This window comes from Egretta garzetta, unplaced genomic scaffold (assembly GCF_000687185.1).
Source record: "Egretta garzetta isolate BGI_Z169 unplaced genomic scaffold, ASM68718v1 scaffold277, whole genome shotgun sequence".
Classification (NCBI taxonomy): domain Eukaryota; kingdom Metazoa; phylum Chordata; class Aves; order Pelecaniformes; family Ardeidae; genus Egretta; species Egretta garzetta.
The window spans coordinates 504,598-520,510 of NW_009260271.1; the positions used below are offsets into that span (position 1 = coordinate 504,598).

Below are 15,913 nucleotides of genomic sequence, written 5' to 3' on the forward strand. Positions count from 1 at the left end.
CTGCCCCGCACCGCGGGGCGCTCTGCTGGAGCCTGGCGCGCTGGGCGGCCGCGGCCTCCGTCGGAGGTCAGGGTCAGAGCTCAGCCCGGACCCGTGCCGAAGGCGTGTGAGCAATACCCGCCTCGGCGCGTGGTCACGGGTTTTCACCCTTTTTTCCCCATACGGCTGTGGTCAGGGCAGCTCCTGCAAATAGGAGCTAGAAACCTTGGTCAGACACACAGTCCCTGTGGTCCCGCTTCAGGGAGACTGCAGTTCCTCTCCAGGCTCTTGCCTGCTGCCCTGCTCCAGCTGCTGTCGTGACCGTATAGTGAGCAAGACTCAGAAAATCTGCATGGACCTTTGCTTTGTAGCAGATTTAAAAAACAATCAAAGTTGACCCCCAGCCTGTGAGAGAGAGAGAAATTTTTTTCCCCGATTTTACTCTGGGATTTCAGAGGAAGTTCTGGTTCTTATGTGGGCTGCCGCCACAATGGAGGTGGGTGTGCTACTGGGCAGCAAAACAGGGAAGCACTTAACGTTCAGGGAAGCGCTGCCCAGGGATAGGCAGGGGGAGAGCTGTGCTCCTGCCCTGCAGAGTACTCTGTGCTGGCAAGCCATGCTCCCCGCCGAGGCCTTCTGTGGAGACCCACAAGGTGTCCTTGGACCCCAGAGAAAGCGGGTGCAGGTCCTGCAGCCCTGTCAAGTCTCGGGCCGTGGTGGTTTCTGTGGAGCGTGTCAGGATCAGACCACGCCCTCCTGGACATGACATTGCAGGTTGGCTCTTGGGACAGAAAAGAACCCAAATAATGCCATGTGGGACATTTTGATTAATGATGTTGAGAGTGACATGTGAGAGTTAGTAACCTTTCCGTCAGAACTGAATATGTGCTTATTTGAAAAATTTTGATTGATACATGGTTGTGTATTCTCAGGCAAAGGTTGATTTACTGAAGTTGTGTGTGCTTCTGATTTATTTTAATAACCTAAGGCAAATAATGTTTGAAAATTAAAAGCTGTTGCTTAACAATTAGTCAGGTCCATTTGATCACAAAATCTGTTCTGTAATGTTTACACAGTGAACAGTGAATTCTTTATGCACACCTGCAAGGCTAGGATCTTATTGGCATCACAGAGACCTGGTGGGATGGCTTGTATGACTGGAGCATTGGAATGGAAGGATACAGGCTCTTTAGGAAGGACAGGCAGGGGAGATGAGGAGAGGGTGTCATCCCCTATGTCAGTGACCAGCTGGAGGGCATGGATCTCCACCTGGGGATGGATGAGGAGCCGACTGAGAGCTTATAGGTCAAGATTAATGGGAGAGCAGGGATGGGTGACATTATAGTGGGGGTCTGCTACAGGCCACCTGACCAGGAAGTCTTGAGCGGATGAGGCCCTCTATAGACAGATAGGAGCAGCCTTATGTTCACAAGCCCTGGTCCTCATGGGGGACTTCAGCCACCCCAGTATCTGTTGGAGGCACAACACAGCATGGCATAAGCAATCCGTGAGGTTACTGGAATATGTTGATGATAACTTCCTACTCCAAGTGATAGGGGAGACAACAAGGAGAGGTGCTATGCTGGACCTTGTACTCATCAGTAAGGAGGGACTGGTGGGGAATGTCAGCTCAAGGGCAGTTTTGGCTGTGGTGACCATGAAACAGTGGAGTTCAAGATCCTTAGGGCACCAAGGAGGGTGCACAGCAAGCTCACTACCCTGAACTTCAGGACAGCAGACTTTGGCCTCTTCAGGGATCTGTTTGGTAGAGCACCATGCGATAAAATCCTGGAGGAAAGGGGGGCCCTAGAAAGCTGGTTGATATTCAAGGATCACCTTCTCCAAGCTTGGGAGCAATGCATCCCAACAAAGAAGTCGGGCAAAAATGCCAGGAGGCCTGCATGGATGAACAAGGAGCTCCTGGACAAAGTCAAACACAAAAAGGAAGCCTACAGAGGGTGGAAGCAAGGACGGGTAGCCTGAGAGGAATACCGAGAAATTGTCTGAGCAGCTGGGGATCAGGCTAGAAAAGCTGAAGGTAGAATTAAGTCTGGCCAGGGACATCATGGGCAACAAGAAAAACTTCTATAGGTATGTCGCTGATAAAAGGAAGACTAGGGAAAGTGTGGGCCTCCTGCGGAAGGAAACAGGAGACGTGGTTACCCAGGATATGGAGAGGGCGGAGGTACTCAGCAACTTTTTTGCCTCAGTCTTCACTGGCAAGTGCTCAAGCCACGCTGTCCAAGCTGCAGAAGGCAAAGGCAGGGACTGAGAGAATATATTCAGCCAGCTGTCAGCCAACACGCCCAGGTCCCCTCTGCCGGGCAGCTTTCCAGCCACTCTTCCCCATACACATTGCATGGGGTTGTTGTGACTGAACTGCAGGACCTGGCCCTTGGCCTTGTTAAACCTCAGACAGCTGGCCTCAGCCCATTGATCCAGCCTGTCCAGATCCCTCTGAAGAGCCCTCCTCCCCTCCAGCAGGTCAATACTTGCGCCCAATTTGGTGTCACCCACAAACTGACTGAGGGTGCCCTCAATCCCCTTGTCCAGGTCATTGGTAAAGATATTAAACAGAACTGGGCCCAAAATTGAGCCCTGAGGACACCACTTGTTACTGGCCTCCAACTGGATTTAACTCCGTTGACCACAACTGTCTGGGCTCGGCCATCCAGCCAGTCTTTTACCCAGCGAAGAGTACGTCTGTCCATGCCATGAGCCGCCGGCTTCTCTAGGAGAATGCTGTGAGAGACTGTGTCAAAGGCTTTGCTGAAGCCCAGGTAGACGACATCTACAGCCTTTTCCCTCATCCACTAGGCGGGTCACCTGGTCATAGAAGGAGATCAGGTTGGTCAGGTAGGACCTGCCTTTCATGAACCCATGCTGGCTGGGCCTGATACCCTAAGTCATGTCAGTCCGGTGAAGTTCCCACTGTCTGGAAAAGAGAAAACATAACCCCCATTTTTAAAAAGGTTAAAAAAGGAAGACCCAGGGAACTACAGCCTACTCAGTCTCATCTCTGTGCCCAGCAAGATCATGGAGTGGATCCTCCTGGTAACTATGCTAAGGCACATGGAAAATAAGGAGGTGATTGGTGATAGCCAGCATGGCTTCACTTAGGGCAAATTGTGCCCGACTAATTTGGTGGCTCTCTACAACAGGGTTACAGAATTGGTGGATAAAGGAAGGTCAACTGATGTCATCTACCTGGACTTGTGCAAAGCATTTGACACTGTCCCACACAACATCCTTGTCTGCAAATTGGAGAGACATGGATTCCATGACTGGACAAACCGTTGGTGGATAAGGAATTGGCTGGATGGTCGCATTCAGAGTTGCAGTCAACAGCTTGATGTCCAAGTGGAGACCAGTGACAAGCGGCGTTCCTCAGGGGTCAGTAGTGGGATTGGTGCTGTTTAACATATTTGTTGGCAACGTGGACAGTGGGATTGAGTGCATGCTCAGCAAGTTTGCCAACGACACCAAGCTGTGTGGTGCAGTCAACACTCTGGAGGGAAGGGATGCCGTCCAGAGGAGCCCTGACAGGCTTGAGAGGTGGGCCTGTGCAAACCTCATGAAGTTCAGCAAAGCCAAGTGCAATGTCCTGCATATGGGTCAGGGCAATCCCAAGGACAAATACAGACCGGGCAGAGAATGGATTGAGAGAAGCCCTGAGGAGAAGGACTTGGGGGTGTTGATCGATGAGAAGTTCAACATGACCCAGTAATGTGCCCTGCCAGACCAGAAAGCCAACTGTGTCCTGGCCTGCATCAAAAGAAGCATGACCAGCGGGTAAGAGGGGTGATTCTTCCCCTCTACTCCTCTCTTGTGAGACCCCACTTGGAGTACCATGTTCAGCTCTGGGGCCCCCAACAGAAGAAGGACACAAACATGTTGAAGCAACTCCAGAGGAGGACCACGAAGATGATCAGCAGACTGGAGCAACTCTCCTACGAGGACAGGCTGAGAGAGTTGGGGTTGTTCAGCCTGGAGAAGAGAAGGCTCTGGGGAGACCTTATAGCAGCCTTCCAGTACCTGAAGGGGACCTACAAGAAAGCTGGAGAGGGACTGTTAACAAGGGGTAATGGCTTTAAACTGAAAGGGTAGATTCAGATTAGGTATAGTGAAGAAATTCTTCACTATGAGGGTGGTGGGGCACTGGAACAAGTTGCCCAGAGAATTTGGGTATGTCCCATCCCTGGAAGTGTTCAAGGCCAGGTTGGATGGGCCTTGGAGCAACCTGGTCTAGTGGAAGGTGTCCCTGCCCATGGCAGGGGGGTTGGAACTAGATGATCTGGAAGGTCCCTTCCAGCCCAAACCATTCTGTGATTTACCAAAGTTTTTGCTGCTGTTGTTAAATTACATTATAAGGAGATTTTTGTTTGTTTCAGTGAAGAGAGAATCAGTCTTAAAGTCAGAAGATGCTTTCTGCTGCTATTGTGAAGTTTTACAGCTGCTTGCCTGCATGATTCACTCAAGGAATAAATGACTTTTCAGCCAAAATCCTCAGGAGAAATAAACTACAGTATAGTAGAGACACAAACATTTCAAAATACATTTAGGTGGTTGAGCCGTTCCTGGTAGTGCTAGTTTTTGTGGTGGTTTTTTTTTTTTTTTTAGTCAGTGAATTGGCTTTAAATGGATTATTGAAAATTACATTTTAAACTGCTCCGCCTGATATGTGCCTTTGGCCCAGGCTGAAATCTGTGAGGTTTGTCCTGGCTGGAAGCTTAGAGAAGCTTTCAGCAGCTGAGTTAAGAACCCTAAAACACTGGAAATAGTGTCTTTGTGAGAAAACCCAGTTTCTTTCACAAACTGTTGCTTCTGGATTAAAGTAGTGGTCAGCACAGCAAGGCATTTCAACTGTGGTGACAACCAAATTTGCAGCACTGATAAACTCTAAATTATGATTCCCATGATTTCTTTGCAGTGGTTCCTTGTCTTCTGGCCCAGTGAAAGCTGAGGTAGAATTGTATGTTGGGGGTAGTTTCAGCGACAAGAAATGTCTGTCTTTGAAAGATCTTGACCTGATCAGAATGTACCCAAAATGGGCAAAGTGACATTTGCCTACACGTGACTAATGTCCAATGCCTGGAAATACAGAGCTTTGTGGCACTAGGGAAAACAAAGCGGGTGCAGAGAATGTTTTTCACAGCCCTGAATTCTAGTCATTTTTCTTTGTTTTTCAGGTCTCAGAAACTGAAAGGCTTTCATATGTGGGGAATAACTTTGGCAGTGGAGTTATGAAATGCAACTCCCTATGCAGGTATGGATTGCTGGCAGAATGGGGGCAGCAGCGTGGAGGTGGAAGCAGAGCAACTGCTCAGATGCAAAGTTCCTGGTAGCCTTTCTTACAGCTGTCTCAGAAGTTCCCACTGAGGCTGTGGTCTGAATCAAGAGGATTTTGACAGGAGACTCCAGCACCTGGCAGTTGCATTGTTTGTGCATGTTATGTCCCTTTGGAAGTTGTGATGTTACATACAAATAGAGTGTATTTGAACAGGTCTTCTGAAAGGTGAGGAGATGATTTGATATTGCCGAAACCTAGGACTGACAGCAAATTGGAGAGACATGGATTCCATGACTGGACAAACCGTTGGTGGATAAGGAATTGGCTGGATGGTCGCATTCAGAGTTGCAGTCAACAGCTTGATGTCCAAGTGGAGACCAGTGACAAGCGGCGTTCCTCAGGGGTCAGTAGTGGGATTGGTGCTGTTTAACATATTTGTTGGCAACGTGGACAGTGGGATTGAGTGCATGCTCAGCAAGTTTGCCAACGACACCAAGCTGTGTGGTGCAGTCAACACTCTGGAGGGAAGGGATGCCGTCCAGAGGAGCCCTGACAGGCTTGAGAGGTGGGCCTGTGCAAACCTCATGAAGTTCAGCAAAGCCAAGTGCAATGTCCTGCATATGGGTCAGGGCAATCCCAAGGACAAATACAGACCGGGCAGAGAATGGATTGAGAGAAGCCCTGAGGAGAAGGACTTGGGGGTGTTGATCGATGAGAAGTTCAACATGACCCAGTAATGTGCCCTGCCAGACCAGAAAGCCAACTGTGTCCTGGCCTGCATCAAAAGAAGCATGACCAGCGGGTAAGAGGGGTGATTCTTCCCCTCTACTCCTCTCTTGTGAGACCCCACTTGGAGTACCATGTTCAGCTCTGGGGCCCCCAACAGAAGAAGGACACAAACATGTTGAAGCAACTCCAGAGGAGGACCACGAAGATGATCAGCAGACTGGAGCAACTCTCCTACGAGGACAGGCTGAGAGAGTTGGGGTTGTTCAGCCTGGAGAAGAGAAGGCTCTGGGGAGACCTTATAGCAGCCTTCCAGTACCTGAAGGGGACCTACAAGAAAGCTGGAGAGGGACTGTTAACAAGGGGTAATGGCTTTAAACTGAAAGGGTAGATTCAGATTAGGTATAGTGAAGAAATTCTTCACTATGAGGGTGGTGGGGCACTGGAACAGGTTACCCAGAGAAGTTGTGAATGCCCCATTCCTGGAAGTGTTCAAGGCCAGGTTGGATGGGCCTTGGAGCAACCTGGTCTAGTGGAAGGTGTCCCTGCCCATGGCAGGGGGGTTGGAACTAGATGATCTGGAAGGTCCCTTCCAGCCCAAACCATTCTGTGATTTACCAAAGTTTTTGCTGCTGTTGTTAAATTACATTATAAGGAGATTTTTGTTTGTTTCAGTGAAGAGAGAATCAGTCTTAAAGTCAGAAGATGCTTTCTGCTGCTATTGTGAAGTTTTACAGCTGCTTGCCTGCATGATTCACTCAAGGAATAAATGACTTTTCAGCCAAAATCCTCAGGAGAAATAAACTACAGTATAGTAGAGACACAAACATTTCAAAATACATTTAGGTGGTTGAGCCGTTCCTGGTAGTGCTAGTTTTTGTGGTGGTTTTTTTTTTTTTTTTAGTCAGTGAATTGGCTTTAAATGGATTATTGAAAATTACATTTTAAACTGCTCCGCCTGATATGTGCCTTTGGCCCAGGCTGAAATCTGTGAGGTTTGTCCTGGCTGGAAGCTTAGAGAAGCTTTCAGCAGCTGAGTTAAGAACCCTAAAACACTGGAAATAGTGTCTTTGTGAGAAAACCCAGTTTCTTTCACAAACTGTTGCTTCTGGATTAAAGTAGTGGTCAGCACAGCAAGGCATTTCAACTGTGGTGACAACCAAATTTGCAGCACTGATAAACTCTAAATTATGATTCCCATGATTTCTTTGCAGTGGTTCCTTGTCTTCTGGCCCAGTGAAAGCTGAGGTAGAATTGTATGTTGGGGGTAGTTTCAGCGACAAGAAATGTCTGTCTTTGAAAGATCTTGACCTGATCAGAATGTACCCAAAATGGGCAAAGTGACATTTGCCTACACGTGACTAATGTCCAATGCCTGGAAATACAGAGCTTTGTGGCACTAGGGAAAACAAAGCGGGTGCAGAGAATGTTTTTCACAGCCCTGAATTCTAGTCATTTTTCTTTGTTTTTCAGGTCTCAGAAACTGAAAGGCTTTCATATGTGGGGAATAACTTTGGCAGTGGAGTTATGAAATGCAACTCCCTATGCAGGTATGGATTGCTGGCAGAATGGGGGCAGCAGCGTGGAGGTGGAAGCAGAGCAACTGCTCAGATGCAAAGTTCCTGGTAGCCTTTCTTACAGCTGTCTCAGAAGTTCCCACTGAGGCTGTGGTCTGAATCAAGAGGATTTTGACAGGAGACTCCAGCACCTGGCAGTTGCATTGTTTGTGCATGTTATGTCCCTTTGGAAGTTGTGATGTTACATACAAATAGAGTGTATTTGAACAGGTCTTCTGAAAGGTGAGGAGATGATTTGATATTGCCGAAACCTAGGACTGACAGCTCTGTTATTAAGAAAGAAAGACATTAAGATTAAGAAATAGCCAAGATCATCTTCTGTTGCCCAGGAAACCCCATGGTCATTAATCACCATTTAACTTCAGGACCACAGCATGATGCTGCTACGTGAACTAACAAACTGTCTGTGCCATGGGCTGTAAAGGGACGCGTTGGTGAAGCCACCAGCAGTTACATTTCCTGGTTTAGGAATGTGATGTTTGTAGCATTGGGGCAGATCCCGCTGGCCTCCTAAGAAGTATTCTGCATGTGAGATCCTTGTTCTCTAAGAAGAGAACCACCACATGGGTGGAGAGCCAATGTGATACAGTCTCACCTTGTTATACCCAAATGTGTTTCTTTTCTCCTTTCATGCATATTATGGCTCCTAGTAGCCTACACAATGCTGAAATGCATGTAATGTGCATGTCAGGCTCTTGGTACCAAGTACTCTGCCCAGGAGATCCACTCCAGCTGCTGCGCATGGTTTGCTTGCGTAGGTCACCTCTCCTCTAGTTGGACTGCACTGCCCTGATGGTGTCTGACTAGTTAAAGTACGGGTGGGGTGAGGGAGTGAAGAGCAAACTGAGTTGTGCAAAACTGTTAGGAAGAGGAGGTGCTTTCAGACAATAGTGCCCTGGTGGCCCTATGTTCTGAATAAGACTTGACATTAGGAAGTATTTATTTACAGAGAGGGTGGTCAAATGTTGGACCAGGCTTCCTAGCTAGGGGGTCGATGCCCCATTCCTGCCAGTGTTTAAGAGGCATTTGGACAGTGCCCTAAATAATTTGCTTTAACTTTTGGTCAGCCCTGAATTGGTCAGGCAGTTGGACTAGATGATCATTGTAGGTCCCTTCCAACTGCAATACTCTGTTCTGTCCTGTCAAAGGAACTGGTTTCACCTCTGCAGATCGTCTGTCAAAACATGCTAATACTCATCTTTGTTCTTCTTTCTGAGAAGTGAAACCAGGAGAGCTGGACCTTCAGATGTAACAGTCTTCAGTTTAAGATGCTGTAGCTGAAAAAACGCACCAAGGGGCCTTTTCTTCCTGAGATTGGAAAGATAAATTTAGTTTAATGAATATGTACCACTAGTTTAGTGAATATTGTGTGCAGGTATCAGTGCAGTATTATTTCTAGGCAGATTTAGCACTCTTCTCTCTGAACACTTCACATCACTGGTTAAGGGATGGTTTTAGTGGCTTGAGTGGTTCTGGAGATCCTGAGCTATGGAAACTAACAAGGCAGCATAGCTGCTGATACATGTTCAGCTTCAGGTATTAGCTTTGCATTAGGTGTGCACATGCCTCAGGATCTCCAGCGATGCAGGCCAGAATCAATTAAGTCCTTTTTTGCTTTTCTTTTAAGTTTTCCCACCCCATCCTTCTGTCTCTTTCCTCCCACATCTGCTTCAGCTGCATGCATGAGGATTTCCTCCAGTGCATCTGTTCCTGTAGCTCTTGGCAGCTGTCAGCCTAAAACTCTGCACTCACCACTGCTCGTGAGTACAACAGGGAGCAGAAACCACCTCTGAGCAAACAGTCCAGTTTATTCTGAATGGAGAGTCAGTGAGTCTCAGACCTCTGGGCTTCCTGGGACGGCAGGAACTGCCCCAGACCCTTTCTGGCCAGCGGGGTGCTGTGACTCTCACTGTGCTCAGGCAGCTCCCCTGAGAGCATTGCTCCCAGTGCAACAAACAGCCTGTTGTGCAAGTGGGTCCTGTCTTCAGAAAGCATCTCCTGAGTTTTAGGAAGGTGTGTTACAGGACTGAGCGAGTTCAGGCACCAGTCAGAAGGGATCATGTGGGATGAACTCTTCTGGCTGGATAAGAAACTGGTGCTGTTGATAACCCGAGCACCTTCAGCCAAGGGTGACATACAGCCTGTTCCTGGTGGGTCATGAGACATGGTGAGCAGCAGCACAAACCATTTGGGCTTACCCCTCTGAAATGTGGGATGAAAAGGAATTTACCTAAGAGAAAATACCCTATTCTAGAGACAGCAAAGTCACATTTCTGAGAAGCTCTGAGGAGTTCAAGTCACTTGTACTAAGCAGAGAACTGGTCACAGGGAACCCAAGGTTTAAAAACACAAGAAACTGCATAGAGGCACTGAGAAACCAAGGGTGCTGACACATGAAAAAAGATGAAAGAGAATAGTAGCTAGCACTCTGGCACCTAGACTTTGTGCATTTTGGAGCTAATGTAATTGTCTTAAGGCTTCTGCATTTACTTAGAGCAACAAATCTGTATTTTTTGATGTGTACATATGTATATAGTGTGTGCCTTGGAGGTAATTTGTTTTATTGTGACATTTTGAGTGTGCTCGGAAAACTTGTATTTTCAAGGGAAAAGAGTTGGCAGAGGATGGGGAGCACGCATGGCTCTGCACCATGTGCTTTAAAACACCACTTCCACTGGGCTGTCTCTCACTAATCACCTGCCCCTGTTCTTCCCAGGTATTTTGTTGGTGTGTTAGACAAGGACTCTGGGCAAATGGAAGTCTATGATGCTGAAATATTCAACATGCAGCCCTTGCTGTCAGGTAGGAGCACACGGCATTTCACCCCAGCACCAGCGTTGCAGCACGCCAGGCCGACGCGTGCATTCGGCTGTTGACTGCTTGGGTGCTGCAGCAGTGCTCTCTTGTCTCCCTGGCTGCTCTTTCTTCCTCATTTCTATCTTACTCCCTCAGCGCAGAGGAAGAAACATCGCACTTTCTAAGGCACTGTGTGATGTGAAAAACAGAGAGGGAAGCAAGGTGAAAGTTAGGGTGGAGGTTAAGCAGAGGACGTTACGGGTGGGAGGGTGAAGGTGCTGAAGTCAGTAACAAAGTTGTCTCTGTTCAAAGTGCAGCTTTCTCCGGGTCTGCTCTGCTGAGGGAAGCCTGGAAGTTGTCAGGTCAGAGGACTGGATTATTGAAAAGCAAAAGAGCTTTTCTTCAGCAGAACTGCTGTTTGGTACTGAACCCAGGAGGATAACCCAAAGAATACAGGGTTTTGGGAGCTTATTTTTTCCCTGTGCAGCAGAACCTGGGTATTGCTGCAATCCATGTGTTATGCTCGTAGGCTTTATAGCAAAAATTGGTCTGCTTCTCCTTTTTTCTTCTAGGTACATATCCTTCTATTCAGTGTGTTCTTTAATTAACAAAGTCCTGTGGAGGAGATCTTGAAGTGTTATGCCAGGTCTTTCAGTAATGGGTTAGAGCTAAAGGGATGCTGAATACTGGCTGCTGCAAGCCAAGCATACTAACTAACTTTTGTTCTTTTATAGATAACTTAATACCCGATGACACAAAGGATTACCAGAATAAATCCTACAGGGAGAAGGTAAAGTTGAAACCCCATATCACTTTCCATGGTGATTATTCAGCTAACAGTGGCAGATGATACTTGTCTGAGACTGTGATGTTTTGTTTACTGCCAGGTAAACCTGTGCAGGTTCAGCAATTTCTCTGTGCTGTGGGGGTCTGTGAGACAGTGCATAATTAGTCCCTCACTTGGCAGTATTTTATTTCAAACTTGATTACAAGCCCAGTTACTTCCTGCCCCCTTGCAGATCAGTGCTTGTTGTATGGTTGGGTTGTGCTCAGTGAAATGATTGAGGTTTTCATAGGGAATGTGAATGTTGAATAAGTGGTGGTTAGCTGAGTTTTCCTCTGAGATGCAGTGTGTTTTAATTTGCTTCTCTCCTGCACAGATGGATTTGTGCATTGAGGCCTTCGGTACCAGCAAGCAGAAGCGAGCTCTGAACTCTAGGCGAATGAATGCAGTGGGCAATGATATTCTGAGTACTGCTGTGACAAAAGCAGCAGCAAACGTTATAGATGCAAAGGGAGTAACAGGTAAGAATATTGTCTCAGGGTTTAATGAAGGCAATCAGAAGTGCCTTTATCTGTCTGTTCCTTGCCACGTGTGGTAGGAAGAAGAAAGGGGTTTTCTTTGATTGACCAAGGAGGCAGCTGGTCTAACAGCTGAGAAGGGCATATGTGGAGGAACGCGCAGATCTTTCTGGTGGAAAAGGAACTGCTTCCTTCTGATCCTGCTAGACATAGTGTGGGAGTTGCCTGAATGAGGGAAGGTCCCTGTGGCATCAGTGTCTGTCCCTGCCCATTGTTGGGAGCTCTTCTGAGAGTCCCTGGATATCAGTTTACTGGGGTAAAGGCAATACATTCACCTGGTCTGAACTGAGACGCTGAACGTTCGTTAAGGTGAACTGTACTCCGGCTTAACAGTGGCATGTCTATGGGAAATGGTCTGTACCCTAAACCAGGTCACATCAAGAATCATCCCCAGTGCAGTTGTGAGCCAGGATGATGGTCTTAGGCATCTGCTATGGAGGAGCCTGGAGCAAAGAGGAGTCTGCCATGGCCGTAGTTGTTGTCACTACTGCAGGGAAAGTTCACTGTCCAAAGCATCGCACTGAGGTGATGTTTCAAGGAGAGTTGGTAACCCTGCTACTGAGTGTTGCTGAGTCTGCATCTGTATTATGTTGTCCAGCCTGTGCCAGCCACTTGTGCCACCACCCTGATCAAGAAGGAGGTGCAGCCCTGGAACTGGTCACAGAGAGTTGTGGAGTCACCATCCTTGGGGATTTCCAACCTTTGGCAGGACAAAGCCAGGACTGCCCTGATCTAGTGCTGCAGACAGCCCTACTCCGAGCAGGAGGTTGGGCAGGAGACCTCCAGAGCTCCTTTCCACCAGCACTTCTGGTATTCTGGGTTTCATTGGCTACAAATGGGAGAGATGTCTGTTGACTGTAGAACCTGTCAGCTCTTATCTGTTGTGTTCCAGATTGGACATTGACTGTGCTGTCAGAGCTGTTTTGTGCCAAATGGATGTCCAGTGGAACCCAGGGTGCCAGAACCATATTCTGTCCGCCCTGCATGCAAGGGGTGCAGCAGCAGCAGCAACCAGTTTGTCTTGGTGCACTTCTTCCCTAGATTTTTCTCTAGTCTGGAGTGGCTTTTCTAAATTTTAAGGAGCAAAAAGTTCTTGGTAGAAGTGATGACACCAGTCTAAAACCCAGCATGCTGAATACATAGCAGGCATATCAGAAGCTCTTGGCCTTTCTGTGCCTACTGGAATGCCTTCTGTACAGTCAGCATGTACATGTGGCAGTAACGAAACAAAATGGGCAAGAGCTGTAGCCTTTTCCTTAGACTGTCCCAAGTGAGATAAAGTGAGAAGGAGTTTTGAACCTTTAAAACTCCAGCTGTGACTAAACTGGTGTTAACCCAAGAACAACCATTGAGTAGACTTGTGTTTAAAGGAAGGATTGTCATTGTGTTCTATGTGGTTTTGTTTGCATGATCCAAACACTCTCTTCTTTCCTGCTTCCCTCCAAAGCTTTGATCCAGGATGTGGCCCAAGATGATGTACAGAACATCTCCATCTTCCTCCCACCGTGTAATGAAGATGCTGACAAACCAGAACATGTTTACAAGTTTGAGGACAGTATCTTTTTCTGTGGCAGAGTGGTTTCCCACACCTGTAAGCCTCAATGTCAGTGGTCTGGCCCATAGGAGTGAGTGCTGACAGGCGCGTGAATGAGCCAAGCCTTCTTCCCTCACAAGCCAAAAGCTGAGAACAGGGGCATGCTGTGCTGAAATTTTGGGGCCTGCAAGTCCCATATCCTGCCTCCTTCCTACAGAGAGGAGGATGCTGTGCCTCCCTGTTGGCAGCAGTTTGACTGGGAATAGTAATGAGGCCAGACATGCAGGAGGAGTGACTTGTGGGTGAGCCACAGCCCTTTAGACACCTTTGTCATTGGCCAGCTTCCGAATCTTGTTGTTATGTCCTGCCTATTTAAAATTTCCTTCCCTGCCCTGAAGCAAGAGTGGATAGAGCTCTCACTGCAGGCTGTTCAGACCAGAAGGGAGACCAAAGGCATGCTTGTTCTTTTCTTTAAAAATCCTTCCAGTTCTGTCCCCAGCAGAGTATGAAGCATTGCGGGTCCCAGCAGCAGTCTTTGTTAACATCACTCCAGAAGAAATCACCAAGAAAACAGAAGATAAAAGGTAATGCTGCTGCAAACAACCTTGTGATAGTTTAGGTGGGCCCTGTGTTTTTCTATGGGGCAGGATGGCTACTGCTGCCAGCTCCACAACAGCCAGGCTGATCTTTTCAGTGCAGAGGGGAGGCCATTTCATCCAAGCATGGCTGAGCAATGCCTACCATGGGGAATGTGGGGTATAGTTCTACAGGTGAGGAAGTTACGTGTGCAGCAGCATGGCTGCCCATCGGGGAACTGATTGCAGAGAGAGGAGAAATCCAAAGTGGGGTCTGAAGGCAGGTGCCTAGAAGGGGGACCACAGAGCTGTGCCGAGCAAGGTGTGCCCGTGGCTGGGCACTGTCCTAGCCAAGTCCTGGCTTGCCGTGGTAGTTGCTGTGGCTTGGCAAGCTGACGCAGACGTACACTTCGAGCTGTTAAGCCTTTGTGTTGAGGGGCTGAAGTGATCAGGAAGAGCACAAACCACACCTCACTCCCCGTGCTTCCCGTCTGCCTGTGCCGGAGTAGAAGTGTGTCTGTGTGCCCTATTGAGAGCCTGCAGTTTCTGCAGTGCAGGGGCCTTCTCGCAGCTGCCCACTGAAAGGGGCTGGCTGAACGTGGTGTGCTCACAAAGTAGCTCCTGGGCTGCTCTTTATAGGTGTCCAGGGAACATTTCTGAAACAGCTTAGCATTGAAGTTACAAGTGTGTCCTGTCCTTCTGGTTCTTTGAGCCTCATCTTCCCCCTCTTTCTCCTTCAGCCATTGCTCCTTTGTTTTAGAGGAGCTGAGGTTCCTGCCTGCTGATGAGAAGAGCAGAGATCACAAAGCCCGATGCCTCTGGTTTCTGGACACCCTTATCAAGTTCAGCTACCTGAAAGTGATCAAGAAGAAACGTAAGAGTTTTCAGCTCCTCCACTTTTAAGCTACCTGCTGACACTTGGTTTGTAATTACTGCAGTAGAAAACGGCAAAGCTGCCCAGAATGAGCTGCGATCAAACAGCTAGCTGCAAGCAGTTGCTTTCAGCCCGTTTCTTGCTGAGATTGGGGACCTCAGTGCTGCTGAGGGTTGTTAGATCTGCATCTGCTGGGAGATGTACGTCTGATCCTTTTCAGTCCCTTTGTAACTGCCATGCATCAGGATGGCACCATGAAATGCTCTTGGTAGGAGACAGGGTAGCTTAGATTGGAAATTTTGAGATTCTTTCTAGTTTATCAATAGCTCTGTACTTAGAAGCATGTTTTATATTTTCGCACTTTAGTCCTAAGCCAAGAGGCTGGAAACTCTCAGCTCTCTCCCTCATCCAGTCCCCACATTCCAGGTGCAAGAGGCGTACAGTACACAAGATGTCCTTTAGTGCCTTTGAGAATGTTTTCATCATCCTTTGCTTATTTGCTGACTGTGTAGATCACAGCCATCATACCTCCACTGTCTTCAGGATCTTTCTTTTAAAATGGCAGGAACTGCTGTTCTCAAAAGCACTGCACAAAATATTTTGGTTGAGGCTTTCAAGACTTGCCATCTTCCATTGAGCTTGTGTGTATGAGTCTCCTTGTCAGTGCTGAAAATGTCATTGTTAGCACTTCCAGGGGCAGAGGTGTGATGGAAGAGGATCATTATGAAGCCTGTCATAAAAGTCTTGCTGCATTGCTGGAGATAGTGGAGTCACCCTGTAGGACTTAGTCAAGGAGGATGTGGAAAGGACTAGTTCTTGGTGCTAATAGGAATTTGTTAGTGTGGTTTCAGCGTTAACAACATTTTGTGACAGGATGGTCTGTTAAAAGACAGGAAAAGAAACACACGCATAGGCACACATGCATGCATTTTAGATTGCATCGTATTGAAGTGGGAGATCCCATTTGTAAAGAAAATAAAAGCTGTTAGGAGCTTCTCTCTGACCTGAAAAACGGTGAGACCTAAAAATCAAATGCCCAGGTTCCTTTTAGGTTCCTGGGAAGAGGCGAGAAATGTTGTGGTAGTAAATGTGCTATTATGCTAGCTGGAGATGGGCAGTATAAGAGTGTGTGTTTCTCATTCCACTGCAAAACCCCTTTCTGTCCTAGATCCAATGGGTCCTGAATGCCCACACATTATC

General features: G+C 47.7%; 1 protein-coding gene across 1 annotated transcript in view; it reads left to right on the forward strand.

Annotated features, from left to right (window-relative positions):
* Positions 1–45: 45 nt before the first annotated feature.
* POLR1E (RNA polymerase I subunit E) overlaps positions 46–15,913 on the forward strand; it is a 20,387-nt gene continuing 4,519 nt past the window's right edge. Inside the window, exons 1-9 of the mRNA XM_035897847.1 lie at positions 46–753; positions 5,169–5,245; positions 10,289–10,374; positions 11,103–11,158; positions 11,529–11,673; positions 13,178–13,285; positions 13,752–13,848; positions 14,580–14,713; positions 15,882–15,912. Coding sequence (XP_035753740.1) covers positions 742–753; positions 5,169–5,245; positions 10,289–10,374; positions 11,103–11,158; positions 11,529–11,673; positions 13,178–13,285; positions 13,752–13,848; positions 14,580–14,713; positions 15,882–15,912 — 746 coding nt within the window. The 5' untranslated portion in view covers positions 46–741. The remainder of the gene's footprint in view (positions 754–5,168; positions 5,246–10,288; positions 10,375–11,102; positions 11,159–11,528; positions 11,674–13,177; positions 13,286–13,751; positions 13,849–14,579; positions 14,714–15,881; position 15,913) is intronic.